This window comes from Acartia tonsa, chromosome 4 (assembly GCF_053477335.1).
Source record: "Acartia tonsa isolate MP-2025a chromosome 4, ASM5347733v1, whole genome shotgun sequence".
In the NCBI taxonomy this organism is placed as follows: domain Eukaryota; kingdom Metazoa; phylum Arthropoda; class Copepoda; order Calanoida; family Acartiidae; genus Acartia; species Acartia tonsa.
This window is the reverse complement of record NC_137263.1, coordinates 22,647,373-22,671,825: the sequence shown is the minus strand read 5'-3', so window position 1 is coordinate 22,671,825 and position 24,453 is coordinate 22,647,373. Positions and strand designations below refer to the sequence as shown.

The window sequence follows — 24,453 nt, the reverse complement described above, 5'->3', positions numbered from 1 at the left end:
GAACCATTGTGCGTGGCCTATAATATAACTGGCAATAATGATGATTCTAAGCAGGTATACAGTGATTGGTATTAAGAAATCTATCGACACCGATACATGCTAACAAATTTAAGATTTATCTATTTGTTAATTTTTTAAAAGTAAATTTTCTGTTTCTGTATAACACTTCATCGTTTGCTATCATCTTATTTTTATTACAATTATTTTTACCTGGTTGATTAATCCCCAGGCAGTTCTGGTGCAATCTTTTATGTATTTGATCAATCCTTCGCAGCATTTTAGGGATGGATAGTCATACAGGGTCGCCCAGATCTGGTTACAAACATCCTAAACAAGAAAAAAAAATATATTGAATTAATCAAAACTGATCAAAAGTCACCAAGGAGTTAAGCTAAAGTTAAAGGACAGAGTGGGCATGAGCTATATATAACTCTCCCATAAGGGCAGGGACAATGTCCCGATTTTTATTGAGTCTTGGAAATCAGCTAATATCGTCGGAAATATAAAGACAGCCGAGTCTCTACAAAAGAACAAAAAGCAATATGCTAGCAGACGAAAAGGGTCACTGGGACAGGTATTGTAGTTATCTGGATAAAACATCTATGCTTAAAAATATATTACTTCAAAAATAAAAAAATAAAAAATTTCGTCATAATGTTCTTTTTTTAAATTATAGTATGCAGAATTTAGAATTTCTATTAAGTATGAATAAACTTCCAAATAAGGGAGAGAAAACGTGCCTTGTATAAAATCTTGATTAAATATTCACAAATCAAAAGAATTGCTTTTTCCATTTTTTCTTTTCTTTTGTGCATGTTCATCCAAAAAATGATCTCTCCCCTTTGACAGATTTGATTTCTGTGCACAAGTTGCCCTGTTAAATGTTTGTGTTCTCATTATATCTACAAATCAGGGCGGGAGGAAACATTGGCCTGTTTATTACACTAGTCTCCAAAGACGTATATTAACTTTATCTTATTCGTTGGCTTAACAACCTTGGGGACTTTTAATGAATTTTGATTGATTTGATTGGGGTAATTTTATGTATCATCATTGGGGATGTACATCAATTAGCGGCCATTGTCTCATCCTTTTAGATCCCTGCATGAATATTAAATTATTTTTGGCGTTAGGTTAATAGTAGTAATTGTTAGTCGACATAAACATTAAGCAAAATAGCCAGGAATAAAAAGGGATAAGACAATAGCTGATACATTAATGTACATCCCCAATTATAATACAAAAAATTACCCATTCTGTATATAAAATTAGTGGTTAAAACGTTTCACACTCAACTTACCAAACCAACCAATCAAAATTAATTAAAAGTCCCCAATATTGTTAAACCAACGAATAAGAAAACGTTATTATAAAACTTTGGGGACTAGTGTAAATATACTTTTAAATAACAAGTTAGCCATGATGACAATTGTTATCAAACTTAAAAAAATATAAGATAAGTCAACAGAATGCTCCAAGTTGAACAGGGGGAGCTGCAGCATCAATCATTCAAAGTTGAAAACCAACAATCCCATTATTCACAATAATCATAGAATATGCCTCAGCTTAATCACCCCTCTCATTCTCAAAAACACCGAGAAAAATGAGGGAATTGTAAGAAAAACATCTCCACCGCGCCCATTAATGACTTTTTTTTCAAAAGAAAAGAGTTTATTTTTCCATTTTATCCCTCGAATAAAAAAAATTATTTTTCATCATCAATTATTTTGACAAAACATTGTAAATTGAATAAATATGTATTTGTAGATTTTTTTTTAGAAAAAAAATTTAAGTAAATTTAATTTATGTACTAAAGACCAATATCAATATTTAATAAAACTTTATATAATCAACAAGGATTTCATTTATATAGAAAATAATAACTTTATACATAATATACATATAATTTGTCAGAAAATTAAGAATTTTTTTTAAAGTGATTATAAAGTCCTTATAAGTGCATTGTAAATAATAGGAAAATAAAATAAACCATCTTTACTCTCGAAATATTACTCCAAAAGAAATGACAAAAAAGCTTTATTTACCAATTTTAGACTCAATAACCCTTGCTGTGCTAATAAATAGTTAAACACCAGGGAGGGAGGGGACAATAGGCTGTTTATTACTCTAGTCCCCAAAATCTTATAATAACATTTTCTTATTCGTTGGCTCAACAACCTTGGGGTCTTTTATTGGTATTTGATTGGTTGGTTCATTTAGTAGAGGGTCCACAAGTTTCAACCACTAATTTGAATCTACAGAAGGGATAATTTTGTGTATCATCATTGGGGACGTACATCAATTTATCGGCCATTGTCTTACCCCTTTAGATCCCTTGTTAAACACACACACACACACACACACACATGATTGTATGGAAGTGAGTTCAATGAATCATAAAGATACAGCTTTTAATAATAAAGAGCTTCCTTTAACTTTCTAAATGATGTGACACAGTTCAGACAAAAACAAATCATCTTTACAGGCTTTTTAAAAACGAAGTTTTTCTATAATTTGGGTATGTCCGTTCGTACATCTCTCCTTCACGGTTAGCTCTTTTCGTTAATTTAGACATAAATGTCCTTCAACAGTATCCTGTATTCAGGCAGTTTTCCAAAAAAAATTACTTACAATTTTGTTTAGACTTAAACATTTATATTCTGCTTTTTCAGTTCTGAAACTATACAAGTGATATGTTCGATTGTCCTACCGTTTCAGAGCTTCGCTTTTATGGATGTTTTCATCCTTGTTATATTTAGAAATGAGCATAAAGCATGTTTGCTGTTTAGTCTTAGTTTTAAAGTAAAAAGTTAAGACAAGATGCTTTATGTGGACATATTTACAATTTAAGGCTTTATTTTGAAGATGCTTGGCATCATAGCATTGTACCTAATCGCCTTAGGAACCAAAAATCCAAAATTCAAGAAAATGAAGAAGGTTATTAGAATTAATGTACAGATTTTTTGTAATCGTGTTGCTACGATTTCTAAATTGTATCTAACTTTTACAGAAATCATCAAAATACATTAATATTAAGCAATAGGCATCTAAGAAATCATATTTTCTTTTGTTACATTTTTTCAATATTTTTAACAAAAAAAAACTGAAAACACACCCAACTTACTGTGATGTATAGTCCCTTTCTTCCTGACTTGAGAGCAATGTATGTATTTTGTATATTAGCTTTTAGTTCTTGTGTCAACCGTTTCGGAGCAAGACATTGCTCTGCAACACGACACGAACACAAAAGTGAATAGTTGTCTTAATATTAATATTATTATTGTATGTTAATCTTGTCTTGAATTAATACACTTTATAAGAATATTTAGCTGTTTGTTCTTGCTATTACTACACGTCATTTTGGCGCAGTAGTGTAGTACGAATCTATAGCTCAGATTTTCTTTTAATTGTATTATTTCTTTGCTTTTGGTTTTTGTTCAGGATATTTGTAGTGACCAGGATGGACATTTCTGAATGGAGGAAGATGTCTCAGGTGGAGAAGGATGAGTACATGATTACTTTTTGGGGTACGGTCAAGAATGAGATTCATGCTATTGGGACTAAAATTGATAATGTGGCGGCGGAGCTGGGTGGGCGTATAGCGCCACTGGAGACGAAAATTCAAGAGTTGACGGATAATGTTGATACTAATGTTGCTGCGGTTACTAGTGTTGATAATGATATCAAGACTGAGAATGTGACCGTTGTGGATGAGTTTATGACTGGCCAGCAGCGAATTCTTGAAAAGATTGCCCAGCAGAATAGTTTGAATGACCAGCAGAATGGTTCGAATACCCAGCAGAATGGGTCGAATAACCAGCAGAATACCCAGCAGAATGGGTCGAATAACCAGCAGAATGGTTTAAATAACTCTATGCCTTGGCAGAGGACGGCTGGAGGATCTGTACCAGAGGAGAAGCCTAAATTGTTTGCTAGTGGTTCTTGAACTATTTTTGGTGGAATGCAAGATCATGAAGATAAGATCGAAGCTCGAACTGCTAATGAAAAATTTTGTTTCCTTGAACAAGAAAGTTTGGTGGTGTTGCCAACACTTTCTATGGACAATTTCAAAGCTCCAATTGCTAATGAAAAATTTTGTTTCCTTGAACAAGAAAGTTTGGTGGTGTTGCCAAACAGGTTAGGGGGGGGAGAGTGTATAGGTGGAGAGGACCAGGTAACAGTCAAGGAGATGGTGAACCAGGTCGAACCTCTGGAGGAGGAGAGACATGTGATGCTGGACCAGGTCGAACCTCTGGAGGAGGAGAGACATGTGATGCTGGACCAGGTCGAACCTCTGGAGGAGGAGAGACATGTGATGCTGGACCAGGTCGAATTCCTGGACCAGTTATGCTTAAAGAATGGAGAGAGGGTGAACCAGGTCGAACCCCTGGTGAAAGAGAGATATGTGATGGTTAAGAACACCATGTCACCATTCTGTCCATTGAAGGACACCACGACACCATCCTGTCTAGTGAAGGACAACATGTGGGTGGAGGACACCAACATAATGTCCAGGGAAAGATATGTGCCGCCCTGGACATGTACTATGTTGGTGGAGGACACCATGAAAGGGGAAAAGGTGCCGCCCTGGACATTGCAGGACAACATGTGGGTGGAGGACACCAACATAATGTCCAGGGAAAGATATGTGCCGTCCTGGACATGTACTATGTTGGTGGAGGACACCATGAAAGGGGAAAAGGTGCCGCCCTGGACATGTATCAGCAGGGAGAGAAGGATAGACATGTGTTGTTAAAAAATTATCCTTTTATAGTTTGTTTCTACAGGGAGACAGTTGAGTATTGTTAAAAATTGTTAAAAATGTATTCTCTCTATCCTTTTATAGTTTGTTTCTACAGGGAGACAGTTGAGTATTGTTAAAAATTGTTAAAAATGTATTCTCTCTATCCTTTTATAGTTTGTTTCTACAGGGAGACAGTTGAGTATTGTTAAAAATTGTTAAAAATGTATTCTCTCTACAGTTTATTCCTTTCTACAATTTGCAGGGAAGCAAGGATTACATGTATTTCTTTCTATAGCTTATTCAGGACAGACGTGTATTGATTAAACGAGTATTTCTTTCTACAATTTGCAGGGAAGAAGGATTTTCTCTACAGTTTTGGATTGTATCAACAGGATATACATGTACTACGGCCTACGGCGATTTGACGGCGGTGTGGCGGCGATCGATTTTTGTAGTTTTGCAATTAAGATATCTATAATTGAATAAGTATTGTATCTGATAGATTTGACGGCTTATAAAAATGTATAGAAGTTGTGCTTCTGGAAGTATTTTTATTTAGGAAATAAAACTCGCAGATGTTATGTTGACATACAAATCATAGATTATTTGTGGAGCAACTTTTTCTAGAATGAACGAAAATTTATCTGCTATTGTTATATCCCTGTATATTACTGATCTTACTCGATTTTTGGGAATGAACGTCAATTTATTTTCCATTGTTGTATCCATTGCTAATAAATGTAGATCTCTGATATTATTCGAATTAGTGGGATAAATGTTAATTTATCTGCCATTGTGGTGTCCATGCATAAGGTTAGAATGTATAACATATAATTTGGAAAGCGCTGACATTGTTTAAATAATAAGAAGAGAAACGAAGCAACTCTATAAAGTTTGTGATGGAAAATAATTTGATTTATGGTAATTATTTGAATTCTGGAAATATAACATTTTGTTAACTATTGAATACGAGTTTATGAGATTATGTTATTATGAAAATCAAAATATATGCATTTATTTTTTTTTGTGTTTTGTTACACTGGAATTGGATATTTGGATATATTTATTTTTGTTTCAGACTATTGTGGTGTCTAACAGAGATAAGAATAAAAAAAAATGGAAGATGGATTAATTTCAACGAAAATAGGAATACAATTTTGTAAAATTGTTAATGGAAGAAAATTGATTTTATTAAATGTTAATATCGTGATTTTATGAAAATTGGATAAAAATTTGAAATTAGATACTTTAAAAAGTATTAGAATTTTGATGAAAGGCTGTAAATTGTTTTAAAAGTTGAGTCAGTTATTATGGTTCTAAGTATTTAATTTTAAAACAATTATATTGCGGTTTATGTATAAATAAGAGTAAAGTTACTCTTAAGCTTATATGAATGGAAACAAAATATTTTGAATATGGTTAAAATGTGCTATGAATAATAACGATTGTACTTGCGTGAAGATAGATATGTGATCTTTGATCTGTGATATATTATTCATAGTACGAAATTTCTATTATAGATAGAACAGAAATTTTGTTTGTTTTGTTTTTGAATTTACGTTGATTTGGATTGATACATACTTGTCATCATGATCAGTAGAATGTGATATTTGATATTTGATTAATGGGCGGAATTTTTGTGGATTTAACTAGATTTATTTTAAACAATTAAATGGCGATTTAAGATTGGAATGCATAACTCAGCAAAAAATTTTTAATGAAGCAAAAATTGTTATTCAGTATTTGATTATGATGTGAGATAGAGAGAGAGAGAGAGTGAGAGAGAGATATGTGTGTGGAATTGGATTGTACAATGGACATATTATATGTGGATTAATTATGATATGTGTGCAAAATTGAAATGTATAATGGACATATTATATATATATGAATGAATTATCGGAAATATTTGTATAGTAGGAAATGAATGATTATTGGAAATATTTGTATCGCAGTCATATGTGAAGTTTCAAATATTATTTTGACTCTGTAAATGTTCAAGTTAGGGCAATAAACGGCTAATTTTCGTTTTATTTGGGGTCCGTGGGAAAAAGTCTGATAATATCGGGTGTAAGGGGTTTATTATTATATTTCCATATACGAGTATATACTGACCCTTGTCCGAGAGGTGTGAAATAGTCCAAAATATAGGGGATATAAAATATTAAAATTCTGTAATATCTCACTACCCTTCTGGACAGAATATAAAATATTTTTTAGCTAAATATCATGTGATTTGCATGATTAGGAATCACGGAACCTTGGCATATTTTCTAGAACTTTCTTGGCTTTTTTTGTAGCTTAACGTTAATTAAAAAATACCGAAATTATAAGAAGCAAAAAGCGGTGCATATTTTCTAACCCTGTCGGGTAATCATTAAAATTTACTTTACCTAACCTAACCTAATCTTCATAAGCTACTGTGAACGTACGATGAAGCCCGCAACTTCGTTTTTCTTTCCATGATCCTAATTTTCTACTAATACTCCATTTGCAAAATATGCGAATTTCCCAAAACTGCTTCTGATAAAAATTGTTTTAATACTTCTTTTTTATATAAAATAAATATGATTGATATTATTTTGTTTTATTATCTATAATATAATTGGCCAAAAAGCCTTCATAAAGTGTTATAAAGAGAATATAGTATCACTGAAGATTCATATACTCCAACTTTCAATATGTAACTTTGAAGCAATTTTGTTTGTTTTCTACATTACCGAATACTTTGTGAAATCAATTCGTCTCAAATGTAACTTTTCTTAAAAATAGGTTTCTAAAACTTGAAATATAATTTTTAACTTTTTTTACCAATGAATGATGAAAGTATAAATTTAAGAACAATTTGAAATATTTACCCTCTAACGGCTAATTTATTTACTATAATTTCATCGTATTAAATCCAAATTTAATCTTGTTTCTCCCCCCCCCCCCCCCATCCCAATTATTACCATACCATTACCAGGTTGGTTACGATATTATATATTTGTTTTTTATCCGTGGTTGAGGTTGAGGTTTTGATTTGAGCAAGGGGTCGAACTTGAAACCTTACTTTTAATAAAGCAGAGCTTTTCTATGATTAGAGTCGGTATGTCCGTCAATTACGGTTAGGTATGTCCTTTAAACAGTATTCTGTATTTAACAATTTTACAAAAAAAATGACGTATGATTTTGTCAAAAATAATACATTTATAAGTCCAAGCAAACGAATGAGAAAACGTGATTATAAAACGTTGGGTACCAGTATAATTTACACTTTACAGTCCATTCAATCCCTACTTGCCTTCCGGGTTTTTAAAAATGGACAAACAATGAAATAATATGAAATATATACATGGATATACTGAGAAAGAAAATTTGTAGTTAATTTAGCTTGCTAACACAGAACTCGCTTATTGTTCATTAGTTCATCTAGTAGAAGGGGAGTGGGTAGATTGGGGGGTGGGGGTATGGTTATTTTAGCCAGCTATGAGTTTCACTTTATCAGAATACATGAAAATATGATGCAGCATCCAAGTAATAATATTTCCGTTGTAGTAGCGCCTCTAAAATGGAATGGACACACACACAAATAATCTATGATTCATACCCATATCAACAAGGATCACAACATCCATAAAAGCGAAATGAAATGTAATTTAGAAGCCATATTGGAATAGATATTTATCCTATTTATTAACGAGTACTTTTAAGTCAAGTTTTTATTTTTATATAATTACTGACCCAACGGTTTGAAATAGATATTTATCGCATTGTGCCGTATATGTAATTTAGAAGCCATATTGGAATAAATATTTATCCTATTTATTAACGAGTACTTTTAAGTCAAGTTTTTATTTTTATATAATTACTGACCCAACGGTTTGAAATAGATATTTATCGCATTGTGCCGTATATGTAATTTAGAAGCCATATTGGAATAAATATTTATCCTATCATATTATAGACAACTGACATTATTCTTTTATTTTAGTAATTATGGGAAAAGTGAAACAAATTTAAAATGCACGGAAAAATGTCTATAAAAAAAACCTAATTATGAAATAGCTTCGCTCCAAAAAAAAATAAAATACTGAAGGGAAACAAATCTAAAATCTTAAATATATATGAACATAGCTTTGTAAGTATGTCTGTCCAGTAAGATCTCGTAAATTTACGTAATATTCTTTAAGATTTAAGAAGTTTTAAATGAAAAATAGTGAAGTGAACACAATGGAAATTCTTTTAGCTTGGACAATATACTCCCCCCCTCCCCTATTTAAGAAGGGTTGACCGATATGAATATTTAAGAAAGGTTGACCGGTCACCGATATATGAACTTGATTTATGACCCCCCCCCCCCAAGAATAACAACACAAGGTGACAAGACATATGGAAATTAGGAAATAATAAATAAATTCCCCTCTCCTCTTTACTAAACAAAGCTTTTCTATAATATGTGTTGGTTATAGACGTCAGTCTGTCCATCATCATTAATATCCACTTTCCGGTCATCCGCTTTTAAAGCCGGGATTAATAAGTCTGTATAACATGGGTTGGGGGAGGGGGGAGGCGAGGGGTTATTAATATTAATTTATTTATTACTGCGGAAAGCTGTCTATAATACGTTGCGATAAATATCTATTGTTTTACTTTTTTGTTTTTAGTTTAGACCTTTTAGTTTAGACCTTGGATTATTGGATGTAATGATGTATTTAATTCCTGTCTATAATACGATGCGATAAATAACTGGTATTTATAGTTTTCCAATATAATGTAATAAATAATTCCGAAAAAAAGCCGGGATTAATAAGTCTGTATAACATGGGTTGGGGGAGGGGGGAGGCGAGGGGTTAACTTATTAATTTATTTAAGACAAACAACGAAATTTCATGTCCCACTGCCACTGCGGAAAGCTGTCTATAATACGATGCGATAAATAACTGGTATTTATAGTTTTCCAATATAATGTAATAAAATTTTTTTAATCTTGCAAATGTAACTCAAATTGTAATCTGAATCTATTTATATTCATTTCTATCCACCAATAAGAAAATTTAGAAAGTTACTATTTTTAAATTTATTATTTACAACAATAGTTAAATTAAAATTTAAATACAAGTTACAAAAATTAGTCATGACTGTTACTACAATTTACAAATAATAATAGTTTAATAAAAATACTGGTTTCTTATTTACACAATTACAAATTATATAATGTTTGTTGCTGGTTTTGGAATGATGACTGGTTTTGGAATGATGGACACAAGTTATTACTGGTGATGATGGAGGCCGTTGCAATTTATACTAAATTTTAAATTTTTAATTGTTAAATTTCTAATGGTGCCTGTTAAGCCAGAGAAATGCAAAACAATTCCAGGCTGTACGGCAGCTGGCTGCGCTGGTTCCGGCTGCTGCGCTGGTTCCGGCTGCTGCGCTGGTTCCGGCTGCTGCGCTGGTTCCGGCTGCTGCGCTGGTTCCGGCTGCACAACCGGAACTTGGCGGCCACGACCCCTGCCGCGGACCGGAGCTGGTACGGGGACTGCTTCCGGTTGTACAGGTGGCTGCTGTGCCGGAACTTGGCGGTTGCGCCTCCTTGGCCTGCCGCGGGCCTGAGCCTCACGCCTGGAATTGGCGACATTCACGACAACTCGTGAATTATCGCCTGCTCTTGCATTGATGGTGGTTCTTCTGGTCTTAACGGCCATTATATATGATGATATATGATAAAATAAAAATTAAATAAAATTATAATTTATATAATGATGAATGAAGGTTGGTGAGTGAGTTGACTTGGTGACTTGTAGACTTGACTTGGTTACTAATTTCTTAATACTGAGGATATCATAGCTCCAAACCTGTCTTTTATACCCAAGTGGGTGGAGACTTATATTTACGGCCATGGCGGAGCGTCAGCGGTCAAAGGCAAAAATAAAAGAATAGTCAATAGTTATTTGATCTTTCTTTTAAATTATATATTATAATTATCATTGAAAACCAAAAAATAAATAAAATAACAGGATGTCTGTAAAAAGTTTATATTTAAATCACCAAATATTTATAATAATTTAACAAATTTAAAATGCACGGAAAAATGTCTATAAAAAAAAAACTTAATTATGAAATAGCTTCGCTCCAAAAAAAATAAAATACTGAAGGGAAACAAAATAATCTAAAATCTTAAATATATATGAACATAGCTTTGTAAGTATGTCTGTCCAGGCGATAAATTTAATTCAAAAAATAGATATTTATCAAATTATCACATCGTATTATAAGCGTATGACCGGAAAGTAAAAACGATTTCTTTCAACTGAAGTCCAAAAAAACCGTATATAGTTATTCCGAATTTTACGATTTGTATTTAATAAAAGATAGACAGACAAAAAGAAAGAACTAAAATTATTAAAGTGATTATCTAAATTTGGTTACTATCATCATATCTTTGTATAATTGGTCAAAAAGCCTTCATAAAACTCCTAGGAAAGTACATAAATAAAAACGAAAATGTCTATAATATGTTAAAAGTAAAACTATAGAAACTAACTTTTGAAGCGAAGCTATTTCTGATTTATTTACATAAATAAAAACGAAAATGTCTATAATATGTTAAAAGTAAAACTATAGAAACTAACTTTTGAAGCGAAGCTATTTCTGATTTATTTACATAAATAAAAACGAAAATGTCTATAATATGTCTATAATACGATGCGATAAATATCTATTTTCTGAAGCAACATAAAAGATAGACAGACCAAAAACCAAAATGTATTTCCGTGAGAAATTAAATCTTGTTGTTTATCTCCCTCCCCCACCCCTTTACCACCAGGCTAAACCAATCTAATGAAATTCTCCCCTCTTTTTATAAGGTTTTATTTAACACCTGCATTTATATTTCTTACAGATTTTTCTTTCTCATAAATTTAAATGATTTCTGTTTCAAATATTATTTTTTCAAGATTATATTAAAATAGTATTAAACACAATTTTACGGATATAGGATGTATGTAGTATGTACAATTATAATTTCTACTAAGAGTAAGAGTTATCAAATATAGTAAAGACTTATTAATCCCAGCTTTAAGTGTATGACCGGAAAGTAAAAACGATTTCTTACATATTTTTCTTTCTCATAAATTTCGGATAATTATATCGCATTATTGGATTTACGGCCTAAACTAACCGGCTGCTTATTATATACACTTTTTATATTGGTGGATAGCTTTTAGATTTAATTTTATCAGACACTTTAAAAGTTTAAAAATGATTCTGGTAAAAAAGAGAAAAGATTTTTAAAAAAACTTAATTATGAAATAGCTTCGCTTCAAAATTAGAGAAGTAGCGAAGCTCTAAAATTATGAATAATAAATAGACCATTTGGAACAATGTATGGTTGTCTTTTGAAGCATTAAGCTAATAGAAAAACGTTAAAACTTAAACAATTGAATTTACAATTACATAATCCTAAATTTGCTATTATTATTTTGTTTTATTATCTTGATTAATAGCTTTACTAGGGTGATAACAGATATAGTTCAAGGAGCTAAAGGTATAAGACAATGAGCGATAAATTGATGTCTATCCCCAATGATGATACACAAAATTACCCCTTCTGTAGATTAGAGAAGTAGCGAAGCTCTAAAATTATGAATAATAAATAGACCATTTGGAACAATGTATGGTTGTCTTTTGAAGCATTAAGCTAATAGAAAAACGTTAAAACTTAAACAATTGAATTTACAATTACATAATCCTAAATTTGCTATTATTATTTTGTTTTATTATCTTGATTAATAGCTTTACTAGGGTGATAACAGATATAGTTCAAGGAGCTAAAGGTATAAGACAATGAGCGATAAATTGATGTCTATCCCCAATGATGATACACAAAATTACCCCTTCTGTAGATTAGATTTAGCGGTTGAAACGTTTGGACACTCAATTTAATGAAACAACTAATCAAAATTCAATAAAACTCTAAAGTTGTTAAGCCAACGAATAAGAAAACGCTATTATAAAACTTTGGGAACTTGTGTTATTTTTTTGCTAAAATTATTAATCTTCCTTAATAACTATAACTTTCTATTATCACCTTCCGGCTTGTTATTTGGGATGTGTGGAGTGGAAAATTTTTAACAAGGATGACAATATCCATTAATGCAAAACATTAACATAAACGTATAAGTATATTTAGTATAATCAAAATTATAAGTAAGTATTCTGTCCGTCTGTAAAACACGGGCCAAAAGCCTTCATAGCCGACGCCAACATATATCTTTTATTTTAATTAATCCATTTACGGTTTACCCTTTTATACAAATTATAGAAAAGCTTCGCTTAGTTAGAAGGGGAACTTTTATCTATTACCATATGTTTTTGTTATTTCTTGGGGGGGGGGGGGGGGAGAGGTCAAAACTCAAAATCATATATATCAATCGTCATATAGGGGATTTATTTTTTTTTTGGGGGGGGGGGTTAACTTATAAAGCCTAGGTGTCATGTTATCTTCCCCTTCCCCCACCCTCATTTTGGTCAACCCTTCTTAAATAGGGAAGGGGGGGGGGGATAATTGTTATAGGAATCCATAAGTAGCGTATACATTTGTCAGAAAGTAAATAATATATTGCAAAAAACTAAAAATTTTTACGGCAAAGCGGTTTTAAAAATATACGTTATACAATTCTAACATGCTTAAATTAATGAAAAAAGCTATCCGTCTGTGAAGGACATACGGACGGACCTTTTAATAACACTTACATCTTTTGAAGCATGTACTAAAAAAACAATGTATAGATTTCATGCGAAAATGCTTTAGAAATCTTCACTAAAAAATTCACCTTGCAATCTTAAATAGCAGCAGAGAAAATTACATTTCTCCAATAGCGTTACAGACTGACAAAGTGAATTATTGAGTAGCTACATACTAAAAAGTATTAATTACGTATTATTCACGGGTTTTAAATTGCAACAAAAAAGTATCATTATAAACAAGGATGACAATATCCATAAAAGCGAAGCTCTAAAACGGTACAACAGAAGAACATTACTCTTGTTGAGTGTCAAAACCGAATATACAAAATATAAATACACAAGTTTTGACAAAATAATAATTAAATGTTATGCAAAACTTCTTAAATACAGAATACTGTTTACGGACATACTGACATTTTTAGGACTTGATTATAGAGATTGCTTTGCTTAAAATACTGTACCTTATTGTAATAGGAATATACAAAATATAAATACACAAGTTTTGACAAAATAATAATTAAATGTTATGCAAAACTTCTTAAATACAGAATACTGTTTACGGACATACTGACATTTTTAGGACTTGATTATAGAGATTGCTTTGCTTAAAATACTGTACCTTATTGTAATAGGAATCAGTACTCCAATTTTGTGTATCATCATTGGGGATGTACATCAATTTATAGGTCATTGTCTTATCCCTTTAGGTCCCTGGTAAGTATATTTATTTAAAAAAAAGTTAAAAAGTATAAAGTTATATATAATAATAATACTATATTTTACTTTTCATGGCTTGGAATTTATGGATGTAGTCATCCTTGTTTTTGCGTGTTTAACCCGTTAATTTTTACGGCAAAGCGTTTTTAAAAATCCTTATATACTAAAGTAACAGGATGTGTGTTTGTGTGTCTGATATAGGTTATTATAGGTTAATTATATGCTTAACCCTTGCAGATTAATCTTAAAACGGATAGCTTTTTTATGATTTATGATTTAAAAAATTTAAATTTAAAAAAGAAAGAACTAAAAATCTTGGGGGAGGGAAGAATATCATTATCTATTATATATATCGTCGTCAAGTCAACCCTTTTTTTTTGGGGGGGGGGGCCTTTATGACCTGTCACCAGAATCATATTAAAAGGAAGCCGGCGAAGGGAATGTGGAGGAAAGGGTCAACTTAGTAAGAAATATGAGATGAGATCTTATTATTGTTTTCCCCGCGGGCCGCCCGCCTATATTTATAAATTATGGCTTTCTTACAATATTATTACTTACTAATTTACTTATTATCCTATAGACCCGTAGCGAAGCTTTTCTATAACTAGGATCGGTTTACAATATTATTACTTACTAATTTACTATTATCCTATAGACCCGTAGCGAAGCTTTTCTATAACTAGGATCGGTTTTATGGATCTACGGAAAATTCTGGTAATGATTATAGAGTTGCTTTCTAAATGTACTAAAAATAAAATAGATAGACTCTACGAACAGTGAATTTAATTCAAAGGGGGGTAGAGTGGCGACCTCCCCCCCCCCAAAAAAAAAAAACGTTTCTTATCAACAACTTTAGGGATTTTAAGTTAATTCTGATTGGTTAGTTCTTTAAGTTGAGTGTCTAAACGTTTTAACCACTAATTGTAATCTACAATAGGGATAATTTTGTGTATCATCATTGAGGATGTACATTAATTTATTGGCCATTGTCTTATCCCTTTAGATCACTACTAATTAATACATAATGACCTTTTTTTGATACATAAATTACAGTCTGTAGTTAACCATAAGTGGTTGAAACGTTTGGACACTCAACCTAATGAACCAACCAATCAAATTCAACAATTCTGCAAAAGTTGTTGAAGCAATGAATAAGAAAACCTTATTATAAAACTTTGGGGGACTAGTAGAATAAACAGCCCAATGGAAGCAAACCAGAAAGTCATTTGAAATAATGTTTTTGAAATAATGATTCTTAGGACAACAAAACACAATGTTATAAGCGAATGATAAAGTCTAAAAATGAAAGTTTGAATTAATATCAAGACCTAACAAGGATGACAACATCCATAAAAGTAAAGATCTGAAACGGTAGGACAGACGAATATTAACTCTTGTAGAGTGTCTGAACTGAATATACAAAATATAGATTGTAATAGGAATCAGTCATTGACGTCACAAGAAAAGAAAAGTAGGATGTCTTTATTCATTTATATTACTAAAGAAAGAGTAAAGACTCCCTTGTGTGCGTGCAAGTATTTAAATATAATATGATTTATTGTTATTTGATCTTTGGGTCAGCCACGGTGTTCGTACAAAAATGTTTAAATAAAAAGAAACATATTGAATAGCAATGTTTAAATATAACAAAAAACACAATGATTTACTTTTATTTATGTAGAAAAATAAGACAAAATTTTAAAAACTTGAGTATTTGGTATATTATATAAAGAGCTAATTTTCATTATTGGTGCATCATTGTAAACCCTCCCCCCCCCCCCAAGCCGCGGGAATTCATTAAGAATAGATAGAATAGGAGGAGAATTATGAAAATAAATTTCCTATTTTAATTTTGATAAGACAATGGCTGATAAATTGGTGTAGGCATTTAGGATATTTTCAATTCATCATTTATGCATCATTGTAAAACAACCCCCCCCCCTCGCCGGAATTCATTAAGAATATGATATCCTGGACCGGCTTTGTAAAGTCACAGGACACGTATGATATCTATGTTTATAGCCCCCCCCCCCCCCCAAGGAGTGGAATAAATAAAGTATAGCCGTTTGAGTTTCCTAGTTTAATTTTGATAAGACAATGGCTGATAAATTGGTGTATTAAAGGATGCAAACTTTTTTATTTTAATATCCGTGGAAAATTATGGAAAATGCAGCGGATATTAATTGATTTCAAAGCCATACTAGAAAAGCTTTTCTTTCATTCAGGGTTCGGCAGCCATAGTCTCTGTGGCTTTTCATATTGAATAAAAGGCAAACAACAAGTCAAGTCATGACTAACTTTTAAAATCATTGGAAGAAACATTCAAAAAAAATACACTTAATTAAAGAAAAAAGTTACACTTACATGACAACATACAATGGCCGATAAATGATGAGACACAGTCTTGCCCCATCTGTAGATAAAATTAGAGGTTGAAAAGTTTAGACACTGAACAAAATGAACAAACCAATCAAAATTCAATAAAAGTCCCTAAGATCTAAAGCCAACGAAAACATAATTAACAAGGATGACAACATCCATAAAAGCACTGAAACGGTAGGACAAAAAGACATTAACACTTGTATAGTGTCAGAACTGAATAATCAGAATATAAATGTATAAGAGTCGAAGCAAAATTGAACGGAATAAGGAAAAATAGATTATATTTATTTCAGTACTTACGAGATTTAGTGAATATACATCAAAAATATATTCACCAAACCTTATTCTAATTTAGTGGGTATTGAAATATTAAAACATATTTTTTAATATTTGTTGACCATCTGAGAAGGTAACAAGATATTACCCTCTGTTAATATATATTAGTATATTCAGATTTTCAATTTAGATATTCCCCTTCTATGTGTTAGGATATATGCAGAAAGGTGTGAAGTTTGGACTTCCGGGGTACATGGGATATTAAGAAATTTTAATATATTTACGGGAAAATAATATTTACAAAATATTGATAAACAGTAATATTTCACTACGAAATCACCCTAGTTTTGATTTATTTAATATTTTTCAAGAAATATTCAAACTTCAAATTGTATGGAGAGAAGAGAAAACTTGTTGATGTGTGTACAATGGATATATTATTTATGGATGTTTGTTGAAAATAAATCGGAAATATTTGTATAGTAGGAAATGAATGTTATTGGAAATATTTGTATGGAGAGAAGAGAACACTTGTTGATGTGTGTACAATGGATATATTATTTATGGATGTTTGTTGAAAATAAAACTTTGTGCAAGTTTTGACAATAGATCTAGTATATATATAGGATTGTGTAGGGAAGAGATGTCTATTGTGTATATCTATATCCAATGATGGGTGATGCAATATAGATTAATACTAAATGTGTTGTTTAGACTTGGTGGTTAAATGTTGCAAGTTTAGTTTGACCTATATATGACTTCTATTGAAACGTTTTCGAATATGATGTATAAACCAAGGATATTAATATTCATAAAAATGGAGCATTAACACTCGTATAGTAAATGTTGATATATGATTTATATGATATATGATTTTTATTGTAATGAGGATATGATGTATAAAAACAAAGATGACAGCATCCGTAAAAACGAAGCAATGGAATGGCAGGACAAACGGACATCAACACTTGTATAGTGTCAAAATTAAATAATCAGAATATACATATAAGATTCAATGCAAAAATTGTAAGCAAATTTGTTTGTAATAAACAAGGAAGACAACATTAATAAAAGCGAAGTATTGAATGGTAGGACAAACGAACATCAACACTTGCATAGTGTCAGAACTGAATAATCTTTGTAAAAACAAGGAAGACAACATTAACAAAAGCGAAGCATTGAATGGTAGGACAAACGAACATCAACACTTGTATAGTGTCAAAACTGAAAAATAAGTGCATAAGAGTCGATGTAAAATTGTAAGTAAATGTGTTAAAAAAGAACTGATTGAAACAGATTGATGTTTTACTTACATTTTATGAACTTGCTTATAGAGTGGCTTCGCTTATAAACCGCTTAACACGTAGCACATCTACTTGTTGTTGGGTAGGTGATAGGTTTGAATCTCGGTCTGACACTGAGTCATAACTAACAAAGTTAAAAATGGTTCCTACTGCTACTATGTGAGATGTGTGACGTTAAAGTTAGAGTGGGGAAATGTTTTCTTGAAAAAGGTTGTGCATCTCAGAGTGTTGGTTGTCTGAAGGGTGATTGGATGCTTGACACTGTAATCATAAAGTATTGTACTTTGTTGTCCCAGGAATCAATATACATCAAATCAATCGGATAATTAGATCATATGAAATTATTGACATCGCAATCATAAAGTATTGTGCTTTATTGTCCCAGGAACCAATATACATCGAATCAATCGGATAATTAGATCATATAAAATTATTGGATAATTAGATATTTTAACTGCTTCGATTATAATGTTGAATTTTGTTGTTCCCGGAATTAGTATACAATCGGATAATTAGATCATATAGAAATTTGTGGTCAAATCAACATGTTTACAAATGGAAGTACGGACGTCATAGAAATGATTATAGTGTTGCTACGTTTTTTAAATTGTACCTACCTGCTGCAGAAATCACCATGAAAAGTTCGAAATACAAAAAGTAGATAGATGTAAAGTATGGATGGGCGGACCGAATCTAATTATAGAAAAAAACAAATATATCAATAACACAGGGTGGTGAATCAAAATGGTCGTATGGATGGGCGGACCAAACCTAATTATAGGAGAAGAATTATATAAATAACACAGGGTGGTGAATCAAATTGCACTCAAACTTGAAATTGAAACATTATGTGTTGCTCAATTTTGGATGAATCAAATTAACGTGAATAGATGTGGGCGGATTTCAATCTATTTAAAAACTTGGAATATAATGAACGTATTGCGAAAGTTTTGGTGGATCAGAATAAAATGGAAAATATTGAGGGGTGGATTGAAATCTACTAAAACTTGGAATTATAATGGATGTGTTAAGTTTTTGTTTAAGCTTAAATTTTATTAAGGACACTCGATATAGAATAGTATATATTGCGATTTAGTGATGTTGATTCAGCAAAATTATTTATGAAGCTTAGAATTTCATGAAGCAAAATTGTTATAATGCATTAGATATTTGAGTGGAGCTGTCTCTCTTCATGGAGAAGGGGGGTGGGCAATAATTTGGCAAGGAAAGTTTGCACTGTCTCTCGAAGTTGGTATGCGCAAGGTGGGGTGGTGCAGAGAGGTAGCAGCAATGATGAGCAGGAGTTGGGCGTTGTATGCGCAAAAGTTGAGCTGCGCAAGAAAGTGCTCTCAGGTATAGAGAAAAATAGTTAGTTGTGCTTCAACTTTCAAGATTCTAATACATAAAAATAGTTGTGGATGATATAAGTTATTATTCAGATATTTCATTGAATAATTAGGTAAATTTTTTACTGTATTAGACTAATATATTGTATTAAGAATTATTTTTATGTTGCTCGATTATTGACAAACATTTGATTAATATTATATTTCTTAATACATTTTTAAGAAGACATGTTGAAATTTTATTTGTTAAGTGATAACATTTAAGTATGGCATCTAAAATAATTGTATTATGTTTTAGATTGGTCGAAAAGAGGAGTAGTTGTGGTGGTTGAGATACAGTATTACCTGTTGGTGAGTTTTAGTTTGTTAAGATTTTAATGATGTTCAATATTGATATACATTTGATTAATGTTATATATACTAATACATGTTAAAGAAATTATTTTATTTTGTTGAGTGAAAATAAAATATGTATTAAATAAGTTTTGGCATCTAAAATGATTGTATTTTGTTTTAGATCGGCCGCAAGAGAAGTAGTTGGTGGTGACTGAAATTTAGTTTTGAATTTGGCCATTGTTTTGTGTTGACATTGATATTATTTGAGAGTGGAGGCTGGTACATGATACACTTTGATCTGACCGATTATATGTTGAATTAAATGTTGGTGGAGAGAGAGTGGAGGCACATGATACACTTTGCTCTGACCGATTATATGTTGAATTGCTGCTGGAGAATCTGTTTATAGATTAGATGTGAAGTCTGTTGAAGTTCAGAATGCTAAACAGGAAGCTAAACAGGATTGTTTAGTGATTGGGTCAGTAATATTGTGAAACATGCTATTGCTGCTGGAGAATCTGTTTATAGATTAGATGTGAAGTCTGTTGAAGTTCAGAATGCTAAACAGGAAGCTAAACAGGAAGCTAAACAGGATGCTAAAACTGTTCTCAATAATGCGGTCAAGAAGCTTGGAGTATCACCAGGAAGGTAGATATCAAGTTCAAGGTTCCTGTATTCTCTGGCAACTATAAGGAGATTTAGTGATCATGAAAAGTACCTGAAGCTAACAACTGAGTGCTTGCACAAAACTCCAAAGGAAGCCTGTGCTGGATTGACAACATATTTGGAATGTATGGAGCTGCTGTTTATGGATTTACTAATATTCTGTCTATTGTGCAACAAAATATGTTTCCTCATGATGTACTAGAGCTGATGATGTTACAGATTAAATACTTGCAAACAATGATTGATGAAGCTATCTTTGAGCTTGAATATGATATCTTGCAAACAATGATTGATGAAGCTATCTTTGAGCTTGAATATGATATCTCTATATATGGGAAGACTATTACTGATCTTGGCAAGAAGAGTCTTAAATCAACCAGTAGTGGCAAATCATATGCAACTAATGATAGTAATGGTGATAGTGATGATCATAATCCTACTGAAGCAAGTCAATCTGTTGGTACTGGTGATAGTGATAATCATAATCCTACTGAAGCAAGTCAATCTGTTGATACTGTTGTTGCAACCCTTTCTCAACCTGTTATAAGTACTCCAATCAACAGTCCAACTGCTGCCAAGGAGAAGAAAAGTAATTTAGATTTATAGATTGCTAGATTTATAATAACTGTTGAAAAGTTTTGAAGACTTGGAGGTGTTAAATTTAAGCATTTAAGCAACAGTTGTGGATAATAAGACGTCGGAGAGTAGTTTTGAAGCTTAATTTGAAAATTGAGGATTCGTATGTCAAGGATAATGAAATAACATTGAGTTAAATGAAATATGTTGATATTGTAACATTTTGAACAGATGTGCACAGTGTGCCAGATTAACGTAAATAAATGCACAGTGAGTCAGGTAGATACAAAGAGTTAAACGAATTATGTTGATATTTATTTTGAACAGATGTGCACAGTGTGTCAGGATGATGCAAATAATGCACAGTGTGTCAGGATGATGCAAATAAATGCACAGTGAGTCAGGTAGCTACAAAGAGATGTATTTACAGTTGTCAAAATGAGAAGTATTTAGTTGATAGATAATGATATACAGAGATATACACCATGGGCTAGAAGCTATTGTGAAGTTGTGCAGAATTTTAAAATAGCATGCATTGTATCTTAAATATATTTATGACTGATAAAACGGATATTTGTAAGTTGTTAATACAGTGGGCAGTCAAAGTATAATGCTGGTTAGTGAAATTTTAGCTGTTCTAAAGAAGGCGGGGCTTAAAGTTGATGTGGCTGTTGTAGATTTGACTGCCAGGTTGGATATCTTACTTGTCAATAGCTGGTGTGTTTGTCGATAGTTAGTATTGAAAAACAAAATGGATCAGATTTCGAATCAATCTATGGCGAAGGTTTTGGTTGCTTTTGTTCGGCTGCAGTTTTCTCTGTGTTTGTTGTTTCTGTTCATTGTTTTCAACGTTATCATTGGTTGGAGTGTCGACAGTAGCATCATTGTTATAACGAAAATCATTGGCAGTTTCTGTATTTTGAATGACATGTCGATTTTTGGAATCTAACAGAGATGTTAATAGCAGTTATTGTGGTTGTCATTATTAGGCTTAAGTCATGCCTGACTATGCAATAGATATAATCTCCTGGATGATAAATGTGAACAGCAGTTCTGATTTTTGATCTGAGACCTCAAACATTTGGCAGGTTTGGTTACTAGAATGGTTGAGTTAGATGCTCGGTTGGCTAACCTGCAGGATCAGCAACGTATTTTGAATCAGGAAAGGGTGAATTTTGGGAAGTAGTTAGAGTCGATGCTAGAAAGGATTTGATCCCAATTTTTTGAAGAGATTGGAGGCTTCTTGTGGTGGAGGTGAATGGCTGTTGTGTTGTTTGAGAAAATCACAGTTGCTAAGTGGAAACCAGTTTATAACTAAGTTTATAACTAAGCTAAGGTCAACTGGTATAGTTATATCGTCTGTGGTGTTGTAGCATTGGTATGGTTATGTCATTTGTGAGATGTTGATGGATTGATGGATAATGATGGATTGATGGATATGAATGATACTACTATGGTTGGTATGGTTATATCATTTGTGAGATGTTGATGGATTGATGGATAATGATGGATTGATGGATATGAATGATACTACTATTATCAAGAAAAATCTGGCAAAAGAAAATGAATATTATGATCAAGAATAATTATAGTTTTACTGTGTATTAATTCATATTTTATTTTATTTTTATGTATTAATGTTTAAGTATTTGTTGAGGCAGTAGTAGTCTCGAAAGGTTTAATATTAATGCTTTTATAACAATGCATCTCTAATGACATGTTTTTAAATCAATGCATTCTGATGGTTATATGTTAATCAGTGTTTTTATTTATCATGCATTTATAATAACTATGTTAATCAATGCATTTCCAATGTTTATGTGTTAATCAATGCATTATATGTTAATCAATGCATTTTTCAATGATTATATGTTAATCAATGTTTTTTTAAAAAAATAAAAAAAAAGAGAAAAAAAACACATAAAAAAAAAAGAGGAACATATAAAAAACATAAAAGAGTTCTAAGGAACCAAAACAAAAAGAAAAAAAATGTATATGAAATGTTTAAAGATCTGGAAATAAAAAAAAAAAAAAAAAAAAAAAAAAAAAAAAAAATTATGGCAGGTGTCATACCAGATCAATTATTATCTATTTAATAAGCATTCAATGCTACTTATAATATATATGATAATTAACATGTAATAAACATATTGTTATATTCAATCTGAAATATTACAGTTTTGAAATCCATGTTCCTGTTAAAGCCAGGGAGAAATGTGATGTATAGTCCCTTTCTTCCTGACTTGAGAGCAATGTATGTATTTTGTATATTAGCTTTTAGTTCTTGTGTCAACCGTTTCGGAGCAAGACATTGCTCTGCAACACGACACGAACACAAAAGTGAATAGTTGTCTTAATATTAATATTATTATTGTATGTTAATCTTGTCTTGAATTAATACACTTTATAAGAATATTTAGCTGTTTGTTCTTGCTATTACTACACGTCAACTATACAAGTGATATGTTCGATTGTCCTACCGTTTCAGAGCTTCGCTTTTATGGATGTTTTCATCCTTGTTATATTTAGAAATGAGCATAAAGCATGTTTGCTGTTTAGTCTTAGTTTTAAAGTAAAAAGTTAAGACAAGATGCTTTATGTGGACATATTTACAATTTAAGGCTTTATTTTGAAGATGCTTGGCATCATAGCATTGTACCTAATCGCCTTAGGAACCAAAAATCCAAAATTCAAGAAAATGAAGAAGGTTATTAGAATTAATGTACAGATTTTTTGTAATCGTGTTGCTACGATTTCTAAATTGTATCTAACTTTTACAGAAATCATCAAAATACATTAATATTAAGCAATAGGCATCTAAGAAATCATATTTTCTTTTGTTACATTTTTTCAATATTTTTAACAAAAAAAAACTGAAAACACACCCAACTTACCAAAACTAAAAGTGATGTATTGGCGTTTTCAAATTTTTGACAACTTGTTCATTAATGAAACATTTTTAGCATAACATTTGAATGTAAACACAAAAGAGGCGTTAGTTTTTAGTGAATAAGTTTCAATTCTAAAAAGGTTACACGCTATATTTACTTCAACGGCAAACGGTTATTTTTGTATATTAGAATAAAAACATTATCTTTGAATTTAACCTCTTATTGTTAGAGCTAGAAATTTTTTTTAAAATGCATAAAGCATTTTAAAAATTGAGCTTATTAAGATAAAAAAGGTATATTAGAAATTACCTCGACATTTTTTGTCAAATCAAAAGTTTCTGTTGCCCGTCGCAGGAAGGTTGTGATAGCCGTGTCCATCTCCTTGACCCTGGCCTCCTGTGAGTTGGCCGGCAGCTGGAGGATCCGACCAATCTGCTCCCGCTTCGTCTCTATGGTGGAGCTCACTGACCGGAAGGATAACTGAA

General features: G+C 31.7%; 2 protein-coding genes across 3 annotated transcripts in view; one reads left to right on the top strand and one right to left on the bottom strand.

Annotated features, from left to right (window-relative positions):
* LOC145316455 (uncharacterized) overlaps window positions 1-24,453 on the bottom strand; it is a 152,842-nt gene that overhangs the window by 1,702 nt on the left and 126,687 nt on the right. The window contains exons 7-8 of the mRNA XM_080156966.1: window positions 24,278-24,448; window positions 211-327 (exon numbers count right to left, since the gene is read on the bottom strand). Of these exons, the coding sequence (XP_080013092.1) occupies window positions 211-327; window positions 24,278-24,448 (288 nt within the window). The remainder of the gene's footprint in view (window positions 1-210; window positions 328-24,277; window positions 24,449-24,453) is intronic.
* Window positions 19,502-23,119, top strand: LOC145316456 (uncharacterized). Of its 2 annotated transcripts, XR_013878507.1 has the most exons (3): window positions 19,502-19,612; window positions 19,798-19,850; window positions 20,017-20,287. XR_013878507.1 is itself a non-coding variant. In XM_080156967.1 (2 exons), exon 2 carries the CDS (start codon window positions 20,625-20,627, stop codon window positions 21,105-21,107), a length of 483 nt encoding a protein of 160 aa, XP_080013093.1. In that variant the 5' UTR covers window positions 19,542-19,612; window positions 19,798-20,624; the 3' UTR covers window positions 21,108-23,119. The 2 variants fall into 2 exon arrangements, 1 of the variants encoding a protein (XP_080013093.1); XM_080156967.1 differs by having other exon boundaries at window positions 19,542-19,612; window positions 19,798-23,119.

What these genes read in the sequence shown, in the direction of transcription:
- LOC145316456 (XM_080156967.1), top strand. Translation starts at nt 20,625, where the DNA reads ATGTATGGAGCTGCTGTTTATGGATTTACTAATATTCTGTCTATTGTG.